The 14602-nt window shown below is 41.1% G+C and overlaps 1 protein-coding gene across 1 annotated transcript in view; it reads right to left on the reverse strand.

Moving 5' to 3' along the window:
- Positions 1-590: 590 nt before the first annotated feature.
- Positions 591-14602, reverse strand: part of AKT3 (AKT serine/threonine kinase 3) — a 397729-nt gene continuing 383717 nt past the window's right edge. Inside the window, exons 15-16 of the mRNA XM_067729502.1 lie at positions 10492-10594; positions 591-4129 (exon numbers count right to left, since the gene is read on the reverse strand). Coding sequence (XP_067585603.1) covers positions 4044-4129; positions 10492-10594 — 189 coding nt within the window. The 3' untranslated portion in view covers positions 591-4043. The remainder of the gene's footprint in view (positions 4130-10491; positions 10595-14602) is intronic.

Genomic DNA, 14602 nt, shown 5'->3' on the forward strand with positions numbered 1-14602 from the left:
ATCTGGCTTAGTCACAGAGCAAAGCCAAGCTTCTCCAATAGCATTTAGGTTTATGAGGTAAAATCAGAAAAATGACCCTAGGTAAATCAGACTGTAGTCCAACCATCCTACCCATCTATGACCCACGTTTCAGTTGGTTAATTTGCCACGACGTTTTAAAAATATACTCTAAGAAAGGAAGTATGCAGCGCAACACATTATCAGGAAGACATTACTGACGAGCTACATTCCTTAAGAATTCTGGGTCCAAACCGCCTGATGGGAGGACTACTAGGGGCTTAACAAATCTCAAAAAATACCTATTCTATCTCCAGCTTCACAGATCTCTCCTAAGCCCATTGTTGGGAAGTCAGCATCCCCCCTTTGGAAGCAGCCCTTCATCAAAGTTTGTACAGTTGCATTACTGCCATTTTATTGAATAAAATAAATCCTGTGTGTGTTTTGAGCTACAAGAAATGTACATACTTTCCTGTCACACTTTATATAGAATGGGTTAATACCAGGTGACGCTATTCATCTTTTTTTAGAAAAGAATAATATTTAATTTTCTGAGATTACGGAACCACATCCAACAACAATAAACAGAGAAGTAGCAGATTGACATAGTGCTTTATTTAAGCTGTCTGTACGAAGGAAAATAATGTGCATCCCTATCATATACGTGTAAAAATACTAAGGATGTACAGTGTACAAAAACAGTTTCTTGTAGTTATTTCACATCCTTGTGGGTCATATACTTAAGGAAATAAACAGTTTTAGTATGACCAACAGTAATAGTAATACAGTTTCTTGGGTTCATAGTTGCGTCTGCTTGAAATCCTTAACCAGATGACTAGATCTTGCGCGGATCTAATGAAAGAACTAGCAAGGTCAAGAAATGTCACAAACTATAAAGCTACAGGGAGGTAATTCAATTACCAATTTAGAGGTTTTCTTCTTATTTAAATAAATACTTTACATTTCATGCTTGCCTGTAATGCAGTACCAGGAGCAAGATAAGGGAGTTCTACTGTAGACACAGTACAAACAGTAGCAGCAAAGTGTGTACGCTGAGGTGTAATAGAAAGACCCTGCAGTTAGTAAGGAAGGCCCTTACTTTGTACTCTAAGAGAAGCAAGTGGCCCTTGCAAGAACAGTCAGCTTTAAGAAGCTGGAAATCAGGTATGGGAAATGGAAAACACTGGAATAATGCTATGTAGTTAGTGTGGAAAGCAAAGCTGTGAGCAGCCCTGCCAAAGGTCCAAGCAGAGACGGCCAATTTCCTCCAAGATGGCTGCATCATGGCAAGAGGCAGACTTCAAGGAAGTTGGTACAGGAAGGAGTCTGCAAAGCCTGAACTTCTGCTATTCTGACAGAGTGACTCCAGGGCCAGGCCTTTCCGTCCACCAGAATCCGAAACTTCAGCTATGGGCAGACATGAGGGAAGTTTTAGAATCTCCTTCTACACACATTTCTGTTTTTCTATTGTTTTTCCATGCCAGCTGACTGAGATCAGGGAGTGAAAGTAAGGGATTCTTAAAAATCAAAGCCAACAACACACCCTGTGTGACGCTAACAGAATCTCGGAGGGGATACGGGACTAAGCCCCGGGCACCAGCTGGGGACAGAGAGCCAGCTGTGCAGAGTGGCCAGCCTGAGGCACAGTCAACGCTGTCATTAATCCTTAGGAAGTGTCCTTGGCCAAGGTCATGGAAATCACCTTAAGATTTGGGGGGGGAAACCCCAAAACTATCTGTGTGCTTAGTGTATGGTGTACTTTCCCTCTGAAGAAATGAATGCTCTGAACACCAGCCAGTCTCAGCTTTCCTCTCTTCCTCTCACCTGTTCCTTTTTTATATAATGGATGCAAGACAACTTACAGGACATACCTTCTAGTCTACTTTCTTGTCAAAGTGAAACATTCAACATAATTCCAAGTGAAAAAAAAAAGTTGAGCTATATGTGTAAGTAAGAATGAACTACCATTTTACTGTAACTTCCTACTCAGTACTAAGGATGAACTTCACTCAGGTAGAAATATGAAAAATTAGGACAAAATCTATGTCTGAATATGTCTTAGCTGCCTTAGTAAAATGCCCTTTAACCCCCTGTCAGTCCCAGTGGTCCACCCACTGCCAGCAGTGGTTTCATATCTGTAAACCCACACTTCCAGCGTCAAGAGGCTAAGACATCTGCATATGAATATGATTCATCCTACTTAGAAAGTCACTTGCTCTTTCATACAATGCAATCATAACACTACGTCATGCTGCAGTCTTCCATTTGGGAGCTGTCAGATAGTTTAACTAAAATACATCTCCACGATGGCTCCACGGAGTCAGGAGCCCCCTGGACTTCATAGGCTGCTTTGGAAAATGTCAGCTCCTAGCACCAAAGGGTTTAATCTGAAGATCATCATTAATGAAAGAGAAAGATGAGGTTTGCATACATGTCCCCTTTCAGTGAGAAGTGTCGGAATTTGAGGACATGAGTATATACAGAAAAAGAAAAGTTGGAGGTGTTCTTTTTTGTTTTGTTTTTTCCCTGATGGCTTAATTCAGTGATAAATGTACCATGATCAGAATAAACACACCAGGTCCTTATCCTTTACTGCCCACTTCGTAAATACTTGAGATGTGTTCATTTTGCCAAGTAAAGTTCATTTCTTATCATCCAGGTCTCAATTTTCTTCATTACATTATGTTGCCAGGCTGTCATAATATTTCAATTCTCAAAAGAGCAAATATAACACCCATTTGTTTCAACCCCTTGGCATGGATAGTTGGGGATTTCTCATTTTTAGCACCAAGGGGTTAAATGACAGCATCTCTTCTCCCAAAGCCAAATTCTAATCTATATGTACAATTTCAGAGCCTCATCAAAATTTTGTTTTTACACAGGAGAAAAAGTGCATGATTCTCATCGGCGTGTACATTCCTTGCACATGGGTCAAAAGAAACTGCAGTTAAGTCTGTTTTATGTTAAGTTGGAGCTGCATTTGCTAACATGACATACAATTCTCATCACTAAAAAATAAATACTACTGCAACATAAACAAAATCATAAAAGGACATTCAAAGTTTTAACATCCGAGAAAAAGCTAATTCACGTAGAACTGAAAGTAAAAAATTAAAACAAATAAGGCAAACACCTGTTTACCTTGGTGTACAAATTTTGGTGAAAAGCAGGATCATTACACCTGTCTACATTCTTCAGCCATCAGAGGTGATAATATCAAGAAGGGAAAAAGGTTTCCAAGAACAGGGGAAATAAAACGCTCTCTGGTGCAAATCATATCATAGACCCTTTAAGTGACCTACTCTGCTGTGCATATGCTTCCTTCCTTGGTCGAACAATGTTCCTTTGCCAACAACTGCCTGTGAAATCTGGACATCCACATGTAATATCAGGCTTCCTCTGCAGTATCGAATATGAATTTAAATTTATAAATGTATATATCTATCTTAATAGTTGTTCATTCCTTCTCTCAAATGCTTCCTAATGAATTCCAGTAGGATCTTACTGATACCTACCTATTTTACGCACTGATCTGATATGCTTTACTAAAATTTTGCATATGCACATCACCACGCTTCCACAATTGCTTGTTCTGAATTATAAACTAAATCTTCTTAGTCTAATTAGTTTTTGATTTATCATCTAGAAAGTTAAAAAATATACCTAGAATCATTTAGCCTTCACTGTTAGGGAAAAACAAAAATTAAAAGATCAAAAGATGACAGTTGGTGCACAAATGAACAATGGTGGGCTCATGACTTCCAAAGATTGTAAAATTACCTCTTAAAGTTGCTATAATAGTAAGACAGTAGCAGCAACAGCATGAGACCTTAGACTGAGATACAATTTCATGCAAAAACAAAAGTCGAGTATGTCTGCATATATGTGTGTTCTCATGTGGGTGAAAGGCGGCGAGGGGTGAAGACCTTGGACTGGTCTGGGATGTCTGAAGGTGCTCCTGCATTTGTAAGAGCTAGGACTGCTGTGATGTCCAGGAATCATTTTCAGTAATAAATCTAAGATGACAGTGAAGTAGCAGAAGAGACTTATTCTCGTCCGCTTGCAGAGTAGGAAAACTGAGGGAAATGCGGCCGCCTCTCACTGTCCGTGCAGTCCATACCGTCCTCATCATCTGTGGGCAGGAAACAGCTATTTTAATTTTGCATTAATTTTTTGCAACATAATCTCTGGTCTATATAGTTCTAATCCCTAACGTAATAAAGATTAATGGAGGCAACAGCTCCCAGAAACTTGTGTTTATCAATAAAACATAGGATGGATACACTTAATTTCAAAAACTTTCTCACTTTCAAACACATGACCTATGAAGAAATAATACTATCCAATCATCTCCTTCAAGACACTAACATCTCAAGGCTCAAACTGTGAAAAACTATTGAAGAAGACAAGATTTTTAAAAATAAAAAGGAACAAATGATCTTCAATAACCTTTACTTTCATGAAAACATGCATGTCAAAGTTACAAAGTCAAAGAATCCTAAGGCACCCAAAGTATCTGCCTAGAATCCAGTATCAATCTGTCTTCAGATGCTTGTATTTCTTCTTCATGGTGCTTTAGGTGTGATTGCAAAATAAAGCTTATTAGGATTCCATTTCATTTGAGCCCTTGATTTACATGTTTAAGATTTTACATTCTTTATTCTACATCTAATACCTGCCTTAACTTACTGTTCCTAATTTTCCTATGATAAAACTTTAGGGCTTCCCTGGTGGCGCAGTGGTTGAGAGTCCGCCTGCCGATGCAGGGGACACAGGTTCGTGCCCCGGTCCGGGAAGATCCCACGTGCCGCGGAGCAGCTGGGCCCGTGAGCCATGGCCGCTGAGCCTGCGTGTCCGGAGCCTGTGCTCCGCAACGGGAGAGGCCAAAATAGTGAGAGGCCCGCGTACCGCAAAAAAACAAAAACAAAAACAAAAAAAAACTTTAAAGTAGACTAAAGAGAATAAGTCAAGGAAAGAGAGGGAAAGAGGCCAGCATCTAAGTATTAGTTCATCAGGAAATAAATTGGGAGACTTGAAAGGCATGGAAAGAGACGACTTCCATTTAAGCTGCTCCTCCCTTTTCCTCTTCCCTGTTTTCTTGCATTTGAAAGGTTATGAAGGATCACCCAACCTCTTCCTATAACTATTCTGATGATTAAAATCCTGCAGTGTCGGAATGCTCTTCCTTTACATGTGTCATGAATTCAGTCGCTCAGTCCACAACGTTCCCTGTGCACCTGTTCTGGGCTGTGCACAAAGTCCCTCCCTGTGTCCTCGGGGCTCACCCCACTAAACCCCTCTGCTCCACTTGCAGTGCCTTTGGTCATATGCTGTGCTACAGGAAATAAGCGAGAGTCTTTCAAATACCCAAACTTCTTCAAGCAAAATAATTCCACTTCCTCAAATTCATATAGGAAGTACATTACCAATTCTTTTAATTTTCCAACCTCTCCAGGGAGCATCAATTTCATGTAATAGGAGAAGGAATACAGGCCAGACCCCACTGCATCACGGGCACTGACCCTGTTACACAAAAAGGATGATGCGTTGCATGCCTCTGAAGAATAACAAACATTCATGCTCTTTTCTCACTGTTCTTTTCAGTATTCTATTTTTAATAGAAGATTCTAGAAATGGGATCAAGTTGCTAACCAAACTTTGTAGCCTTGAATGTACCAGAAAGTATCACTGTATTAGGTGGGACTCAATCTCACAAGTAGCATTTGAGGCTCCCTGCTCTGTGTAAACCTCCCTCCTGCAAACAGACCTTTTAAACTATAGTCCTCATTTCCAGATAGTACTGCGATCTGGGGAAATCTCTGCCTCCTTATAAAATACCAGTTAGGTACCAAGCAAACCATCTTTTAGGTCAAACACCTTCCACAGTATTTTCAGATATACTAAAGATGGTAGGAGCTGTGGATGGCATATAAAACCTCTGTAAAACTCTATAAAAACTCTCTAGGGGAAAGGCAGCTGAAATCTTAATGTTCAGACTCTGACACGTGCCAATCACATTTCAAAGGAATAGTTTTCCCCGCTAGCAGCTTTGTTTTGCTGGGTGTGTTTCTGCACAGCGAACAGACAGCACATGTGGGAAGCCTGGTGTTGTCCGCCAGAGAAGGGCTTGTCCAGCTCGCTGGGCTGCAACCAGGCATCGCACCAGGGCAGGGAGGCCTGAAGCCCAGGGCAGCCTGGCTCTCGACAGGAGGAGGGGTTGAATTTCCTTTCCAAGGAGTATTATTGCTATGAGGCTGCACTGTCAGCTGAAAGTTAAAAGAGAATCTTCATTCTGTCAATTTAGTAACAAATTAATCCCATTTCCGAACGTAAATCTAAATCTTGTTGATGACCATACGAGGGCCCCTGCATCTGGATCTTCTTTAACGTCAATTATATCGCCCTCTCACTCCATCTCCCTCCTGTTCTTTTGAGCTTGGCAGTAGTGAGGGGCAAGTCTCTGATCGTGGCCCCAAGAGGAGCTGTGAGTTGGGAAGGTGCTGGGGCAGGAATGAGGGTTTCCCCTGGGCCCTCAGTGCTGCGCAGGCCAGCGGGGCTGTGGAAGGAGGAGAGCTGGATGCAAGTGACAGCTGACAGGACAGCCGGCTGCCCCAGCCAGGCCTTCACACCCAGTCAACAGATATAAATACGTTCCTGCACTGAAGGAAGGTTCAGAGGGAACAGTGATGATGATGGACATGAACTATGAAAAAAAACCCAAATAGCACACATGCGGGAAAAGAAAACAGGGTGATCAACCCTACATTCTACCTCTGAATCCCTGGATCCAGGCAGCATTAGTCGCCTAACTTCCTTAGAACATTTAACCAAAGTAATTATATGGCAGCAAAAGCTACTAGGAGCTCAAACAAATCCTCTTTTCCTCTAAGAGGAAGCCAGAGGATCATTAATGGATATAATGCAAGACGACACATTCCAAAATCTGTTCAATTAATTAACACCAGTGAGGAAAATCTGGCATGTTACTGCAGCTGTTTGTAAAAAAAGAACACTTGCCTTTCTAACTGCTGATTTGTTCTAAAAAATAGCTCCTTTCTGTTTTATAAAAGCAAGGTGGCAAGTGGGAAGACAATCGCTAACTTAATGGTCCTACTGTGGGTTTTTATGAACAAAACCTCTGTGCTTTTAGCAGCTTGAGAGCTGCAGTGGTCTCTCACCAGCAACACTATTCAAAGCTGCAAGAAGAAAAGATTATTTTAAATGTAATCACAGTTCAAGGCTTCACAGATTTTCCTTTGATCTGCCTCTTACGGGAATTTAGGATATACCCAGGGATAATCCAAGAAAAAACACTGTCCTTGTGCCCTGGAAGAACCCAGGTGCTGCAGTCCACAATTACTGAGGCTATTGCCTAAGGCAGGAGCCCAGTCCTGTGGCCTGGTGCTGGGAGCCGCAAAGGACAGGCTGCTGGTGTCCACACGTTGGCCTCAGCCCACCTGCTGAGCTCCTTCCCCTGATTTTTCTCTCTAGAAATCCTGAATTGGAAAATAAGTTGGCAGGTCCACAGGGTCCCCCTGCCTCTAGATTGTGGTACACGCTGTCAGTCTAGACGATGCTCGCTGGATGCACGTTTTGGGGCCACCTAGGGCCCAGCATCAGGCCAGGGCCACTCCTCACGGCTAGCAGCATAGTTTAGTGGTCCCTCCCCCATCCGCAGCCCCATGTGCACTCTTTTTTGCTAGGTATTTACCTACCATCACCCTTCACCTAGTGGGTCACAGAACAAAGAACACTGTGGATTGGTTAACCTGATGCTTCAATAAAATTAAAAATAGGGTTATTGAAACCTATAGAGAACTCTGGGTGCCTTTCCTAAAGAGATGGCTTCTCAGGCACACACAGGGGAAAGACGGGGCTCCTGGAAATTATCAGCCCTGCACTCCCCTTTGACCTGTCACATTCCAGAGCTAGTGAGGGGCAGAGCCAGGACACAAAGCAGGGTCTAAGTCCAGGGCTTTCTGCAACCCCATCATTCTCTTCTACACTGGGATTTTACTGTTAACATTTTGGAGTAAAATAGGCACTCATGGCTTTGCATTTATTTACACAGCCTACCTATTTCTATGACTTTCAAAATAGCACATTTAGTTTGTTCTAAGAATTAGAATCCACGAATACCAAAAGCTCTATTTAACCTCCCAAAGCTCCCTGTGAAATCACGTGAGGAGGTAAGCCAAACACAAATTCTGGGCTGTGATGGGCAACAGCACTGTCTGGAGAGAGTCGGGCCTCCTTCTGGCCCTGAAACTACCAGGCCTCGCCCTAATCTGTTTATTTCCTCATTTAACACATATTCATTGAATACCTACGCTGAGCCAGGTACCTAACTCGGAGCTGGGGTTAGCAGTGAATAAGACAAACCAAATCCTTCTTCTCAGGGCTACTGCATTCAAGCTGGAGAAACAGACAGTAAACAAAGAGACAAATTAACCAGAAGAATACCAGCAAGTAAAGGTGTCAATGTAGAGAACTGGCGGGGGCAGGTGGTGATGAGGTCTGATGGACTGCACTGTTCTTAAGGTCGGGAGGCTAAAGAAAGCTTTCTGATAAAGTGACATTTAAAGAGATCTGAAGGACAAGTAAGAATTTATTCATGCATATGTCTGGGAAAAGAAAATTCTAGGCAAAGAAGAGTAAACACACAGTCCCAAGGCACAGTGAGGGACAGTGTGTTCAAGGTGGGGCTGGAACCCAGGGACTGTGGAGAAGATGGACAGGATGAGGTCTGAGAGCAGGGTGGGACCAGATGTGACAAAGCTGTGCAGCCAGTGTGAGCAGTTGGATTTAGAGTGCAGCAGTGGGGCCCCTGGAAGGTTTGAAGCAGGGGAACAATGTGGTCTGATTACAGTTAAGGTTATATCCAAACGATGAGGCTCTATGGTGGGAAGCACTCCCAGGCCAGTCCAACAACTCAGTGGTGTTGCCCAGAATTTCAGACAATTGTATCACCACAGCCCGCGCCGGGCCAGGGGAAACCATGTCAAGGCTACGTCCACTGCTCCTACTTAGACGGTCCTTAGCTGATTGCCCACAACTCCACAGGCTTTCTAACATCATCTTCGACTCTCAGAGATTCTGATTCTAGCAATGAAGCCCTCATCCACCACTGGTGACAAACCATGAGCAGTGCTTCAACATGCTGCCCTTTCACAGCTTGACCTGGGCCTTGTCGGCCAAGCTATAACTGCTGCTCGTGACTATAGCTAACACTAACTGCGGGACTTAGGGAAGCTCAGCTTCTCTCTGGGTTTTAATTTCTTCCCTTATAAAATGAAAGTTAAGAGGCTCTTAACCTCTTGCAAGTCTAAAGAAAGAAAAGTGCATATGCACACATAATTATATTTTTCAATTCACAGTGTTCATAGTCTCTCTTTTTGTCAGGCCCTGGTAAATTAGCATCATCAACTAATCTGCCTTTTTTTTTTTTTTGCGGGACACAGGCCTCTCACTGTTGTGGCCTCTACCGTTGCGGAGCACAGGCTCCGGACGCGCAGGCTCAGCGGCCATGGCTCACGGGCCCAGCCGCTCCGCGGCATGTGGGATCTTCCCGGACCGGGGCACGAACCCGTGTCCCCTGCATCGGCAGGCGGACTCTCAACCACTGCGCCACCAGGGAAGTCCCTAATCTGCCTTTTAAAAAGAAAAGAGAGGAGAAGGAATGTAGGAAAGGATATAATAAAAAAGAAAAGGAGAAAAAAACTAAAATGATGTTATTGTGAGCCAAAAGATGTGTGATTGAAGAAATCTTTTAGCTATCCAAATGTGTCCCTGAAACTCAATTTTATCCTTACTCCTTAACTAATGATGACAGAATACAGACCTCTGTCAGCATATGAGAATGTTTATAAATTATATAACAACCTTTTCTTCCCTTTAAGTGAAATGTCTTCACCAAAGTGTAGGGCACACACTAGTATATGTGGAATGATTTTAAGTGGTGCATGAATGTATAGCTTTAATAGATATGTAATTTAATTTATAATATCAAAAATTACTAGCAAACCAAATTATGTATTCACAGATATTACTGCTTAAGACACAGCTAAGTAAAAAAGAGTGATTCAGTTTAAAGTGAATTTAAAAACTACTAAGTAAGCAGGAGACCAGAATTAGCAAAATTTAGAAGGTTGTGTCTGAATGAGCAGTGGGAAATGTGGGAGGTCTTCATTTCAGAATCCTTTCAGCTGATGTCAAAATAATCTATTAGAGAATAGTAAGGAAGGGCTAGTTAGTCTATAATTTAGTCTATAATTCTTAACTCTACAATTTTTCCACATATAATTTTTTTTTACTCAAAAAAACTTTTCTCTTAGCTACCTGTATTTAGATATTTCCACATTGAAAACCCCATGTTCTTAAATGGAACAGAATAAGTCACTGTGGAATTTGACCTTGAAAATATCCAGTTAAAAAAATAGGCTGTTTTCTTCAATTGCATTAGAACATAATCAATTTCCTTCTAGATTTACTTACACTTTTCAGGTGGTGTTATTGTAATAGTCTGAGCTGTAAATTCTTCATCAAAGTATCTGGTGTCTGTCTCAGATGTTACTTGAGGCTTAAAAGGAGGTACAAGCTGTAAGAAGCAAAAGAGTACTGTTAACAGACTTCAGTTTAGGAAAATTCATTTCTAGGGTAAAATTAGAGAGCAAATACTAAATGAATAGTGCAAGAGGCTAGACTGCTCAGTGACTGTGTAAGGTAGATGTGGTATTTGGCTTCACAGTCAAGACTAAACACAGAACAGTAGGTACCTGGTTGTTCTATATTATATTTGAGGGATTATGTGAAACAGAATAATTGAGAACCAAAGAACAGGGTGCTTCCATGTCCTGGCTATTGTAAATAGAGCTGCAATGAACATTGTGGTACATGACTCTTTTTGAATTATAGTTTTCTCAGGGTATATGCCCAGTAGTGGGATTGCTGGGTCATATGGTAGTTCTATTTTTAGTTTTTTAAGGAACCACCTAAGTGTCCATCGACAGATGAATGGATAAGGAAGATGTGGCACATATATACAATGGAATATTCCTCAGCCATAAAAAGAAATGAAATTGAGTTATTTGTAGTGAGGTGGATGCACCTAGAGACTGTCATACAGTGTGAAGTAAGTCAGAAAGAGAAAAACAAATACCGTATGCTAACACATATATATGGAATCTAAAAAAAAAAAAAGGTTCTGCAGAATCTAAGGGCAGGACAGGAATAAAGACGCAGATGTAGAGAATGGACTTGAGGACAGGGGGAGGGGGAAGGGGAAGCTGCGACGAAGTGAGAGAGTGGCATGGACATATATACACTACCAAATGTAAAATAGATAGCTAGTGGGAAGCAGCCGCATAGCACAGGGAGATCAGCTCGGTGCTTTGTGACCATCTAGAGGGGTGGGATAGGGAGGGTGGGAGGGAGACACAAGAGGGAGGGGATATGGGGATATGGGGATATGGGGATATATGTATACGCATAGCTGATTCACTTTGTTATAAAGCAGAAACTAACACACCATTGTAAAGCAATTATACTCTAATAAAGATGTTAAAAAAAAAAGCAGAAAATAAAAAATAGGGTGGGAAGAGGATACTGAAAAGTCTGTCCTAATATTTTTTCCTAGTAAAATATATACAAAACCGATGGATTTGGGCTGAAACAAAATGTAGGCTCTTCCTAGGGTGGGAAAAGCGCAACCTTGCTGGCTTTCTCTAGCTCTTCCCGGTGCCTAGCTGAACAGGTTATTATTAAAAGTGCAATTTGATAACATAGTTGTTACCAACACAGTTGTTACATAGATCACAGATTGAGTGCTGCCTCTATACTTGGCGGCAAAGAAATATAACTCTGCTTACTTGAAACCCTCTGGAACAGGGGTTCTTGGCAGCCCCCGAAGTGACGTGCAAACGTTTTGTCCATAGATTTTATCCCATTCCTCAAAAGGAACCATGACCCCAAAGATTAAGAGTAACTGCTCCAGGGTTGAGAGAACTGGACTCATTCGCCTCTGACCAGCAGCAGGCATGGGATGGGGGAAAGTCTTGGGATGCTGGAGATGACAGAAGCCTGAGCCATGTGAGCCTCCACTTCCGCTACCTGGGAAGGGACTGGCTGGGAGGGACTGGAACCAGGAGGGGGCTCCTGATTCTCAGGGCTCCAGCCTCACAGGTGAGAGCCTACAGGTTTCTTTTTAACATAGGAAGCCCAGACTCAGGGCATGGAGTCAGAGTATGTGCTCTGATGAATACCATTCAGATAGAAAAATGGAAAACAGAGTGACAGAAATTAGTATATTTTATAAAAATTTTACAGAAACAAATACACAACTGGCATCATTCAATGCATTCTCCACTGTTACTGTCACCAAATTTATGTTAAATAAGACAAAAATCTTTAAATTATTCTCCAATGTGTTTTTTTAATTCATGCTATTTTATTTATTTTTTTACATCTTTATTCGAATATAATTGCTTTACAATGTTGTGTTAGTTTCTGCTGTACAACAAAGTGAATCAGCTATATTTATACATATATCCCCATATCCCTTCCCTTTTGAGCCTCCCTCCCACCCTCATCACAAAGCATCAAGCTGTTCTCCCTGTGCTATGCAGCAGCTTCCCACTAGCCATCCATTTTACATTTGGTAGTGTATATACGTCAATGCTAACCTCTCACTTCATCCCAGCTTCCCATTCCCCCCCTTTGTGTCCTCAAGTAAGTTCTCTACGTCTGTGTCTTTATTCCTGCCCTGCCACTAGGTTCATCAGTACCGTTTTTTTAGATTCCACATATATGCATTAGCATACGGTATTTGTTTTTCGCTTTCTGACTTACCTCACTCTGTATGATAGACTCTAGGTCCATCCATCTCACTACAGATAATTCAATTTTGTTCCTTTTGATGACTAACTAATATTCCACTGTATATATGTGCCACATTTTCTTTATCCATTTATCTGTCGAAGGACATTCAGGTTGCTTCCATGTCCTGGCTATTGTAAACAGAGCTGCAATGAGCATTGTGGTTCATGACTCTTTTTGAATTATGGTTTTCTCAGGGTATATGACCAGTAGTGGGATTGCTGGGTCATATGGTAGTTCTATTTTTAGTTTTTTAAGGAACCTCCATAGTGGCTGTATCAATTTACATTCCCACCAACAGTGCAAGAGGGTTCCCTTTTCTCCACACCCTCTCCAGCACTTATTGTTGGTAGATTTTTTGATGATGGCCAGTCTGACTGGTGTGAGGTGATACCTCACTGTGGTTTTGATTTGCATTTCTCTAATGATTAGTGATGTTGAGCATCTTTTCATGTTGTTGTGGGCAATCTGTATATCTTCTTTGGAGGAATGTCTACTTAGGTCTTCTGCCCATTTTTGGACTGGGTTGTTTGTTTTTTTGATATTGAGCTGCATGAGCTGCCTGTATATTTTGGAGATTAATCCTTTGTCACTTGCTTCGTTTGCAAATATTTTCTCCCATTCTGAGGGTTGTCTTTTCATCTTGTTTATGGTTTCATTAGGTCCCATTTGTTTATTTTTGTTTTTATTTTCATTACTCTAGGAGGTGGATCAAAAAAGATCTTGCTGTGATTTATGTCAAAGAGTGTTCTTCCTATGTTTTCCTCTAAGAGTTTTATAGTGTCCAGGCTTACAATTGGGTGTCTAATCCATTTTGAGTTTATTTTTGTGTATGGTGTTAGAGAGTGTTCTAATTTCATTCGTTTACATGTAGCTGTTCAGTTTTCCCAGCACCACTTATTGAAGAAACTGTCTTTTCTCCATTGTATATTCTTGCCTCCTTTGTCAAAGATAAGGTGACCATATGTGAGTGGGTTTATCTTGGGCTTTCTATCCTGTTCCATTGATCTATATTTCTGTTTTCGTGCCAGTACCATACTGTCTTGATTATTGTAGCTTTGTAGTATAGTCTGAAGTCAGAGAGCCTGATTCCTCCAGCTCTGTTTTTCTTTCTGAAGATTGCTTTGGCTATTCGGGGCCTTTGTTTCCATACAAATTTTAAAATTATTTGTTCTACTTTTGTGAAAAATGCCATTGGTATTTGATAGGGATTGCATTGAATCTTTAGATTGCTTTGGGTAGTACAGTCATTTTCACAATGTTGATTCTTCCAATCCAAAAACATGGTATATCTCTCCATCTGTTTGTACCGTCTTTAATTTCTTTCATCAGTGTCATATAGTTTTCTGCATACAGGTCATTTGTCTCCTTAGGTAGATAGTTTATTCTTAGGTATTTTATTCTTTTTGTTGCAATGGTAAATGGCAGTGTTTCCTTAGTTTCTTTTTCAGACTTTTCGTTGTTAGTTATAGGAATACAAGAGATTTCTGTGCATTAATTTTGTATCCTGCTACTTTACCAAATTCATTGATTAACTCTAGTAGTTTTCTGGTGGCATCTTTAGGATTTTCAAACTATGTTTTAGAAAACCAAGGGATGAGCAGAATTAAAAGCATTTTTTCGAAATAAAGCACCACATTTCAGTTTGCAGCACATGTTACAAAGCATTTTAAATTTCTTTTTTTTTTTAACATTCTTTCTCTATGCCCCCAGTACACAGATATTCTAAAGT

Source organism: Pseudorca crassidens, chromosome 2 (genome assembly GCF_039906515.1).
Source record: "Pseudorca crassidens isolate mPseCra1 chromosome 2, mPseCra1.hap1, whole genome shotgun sequence".
NCBI lineage: Eukaryota > Metazoa > Chordata > Mammalia > Artiodactyla > Delphinidae > Pseudorca > Pseudorca crassidens.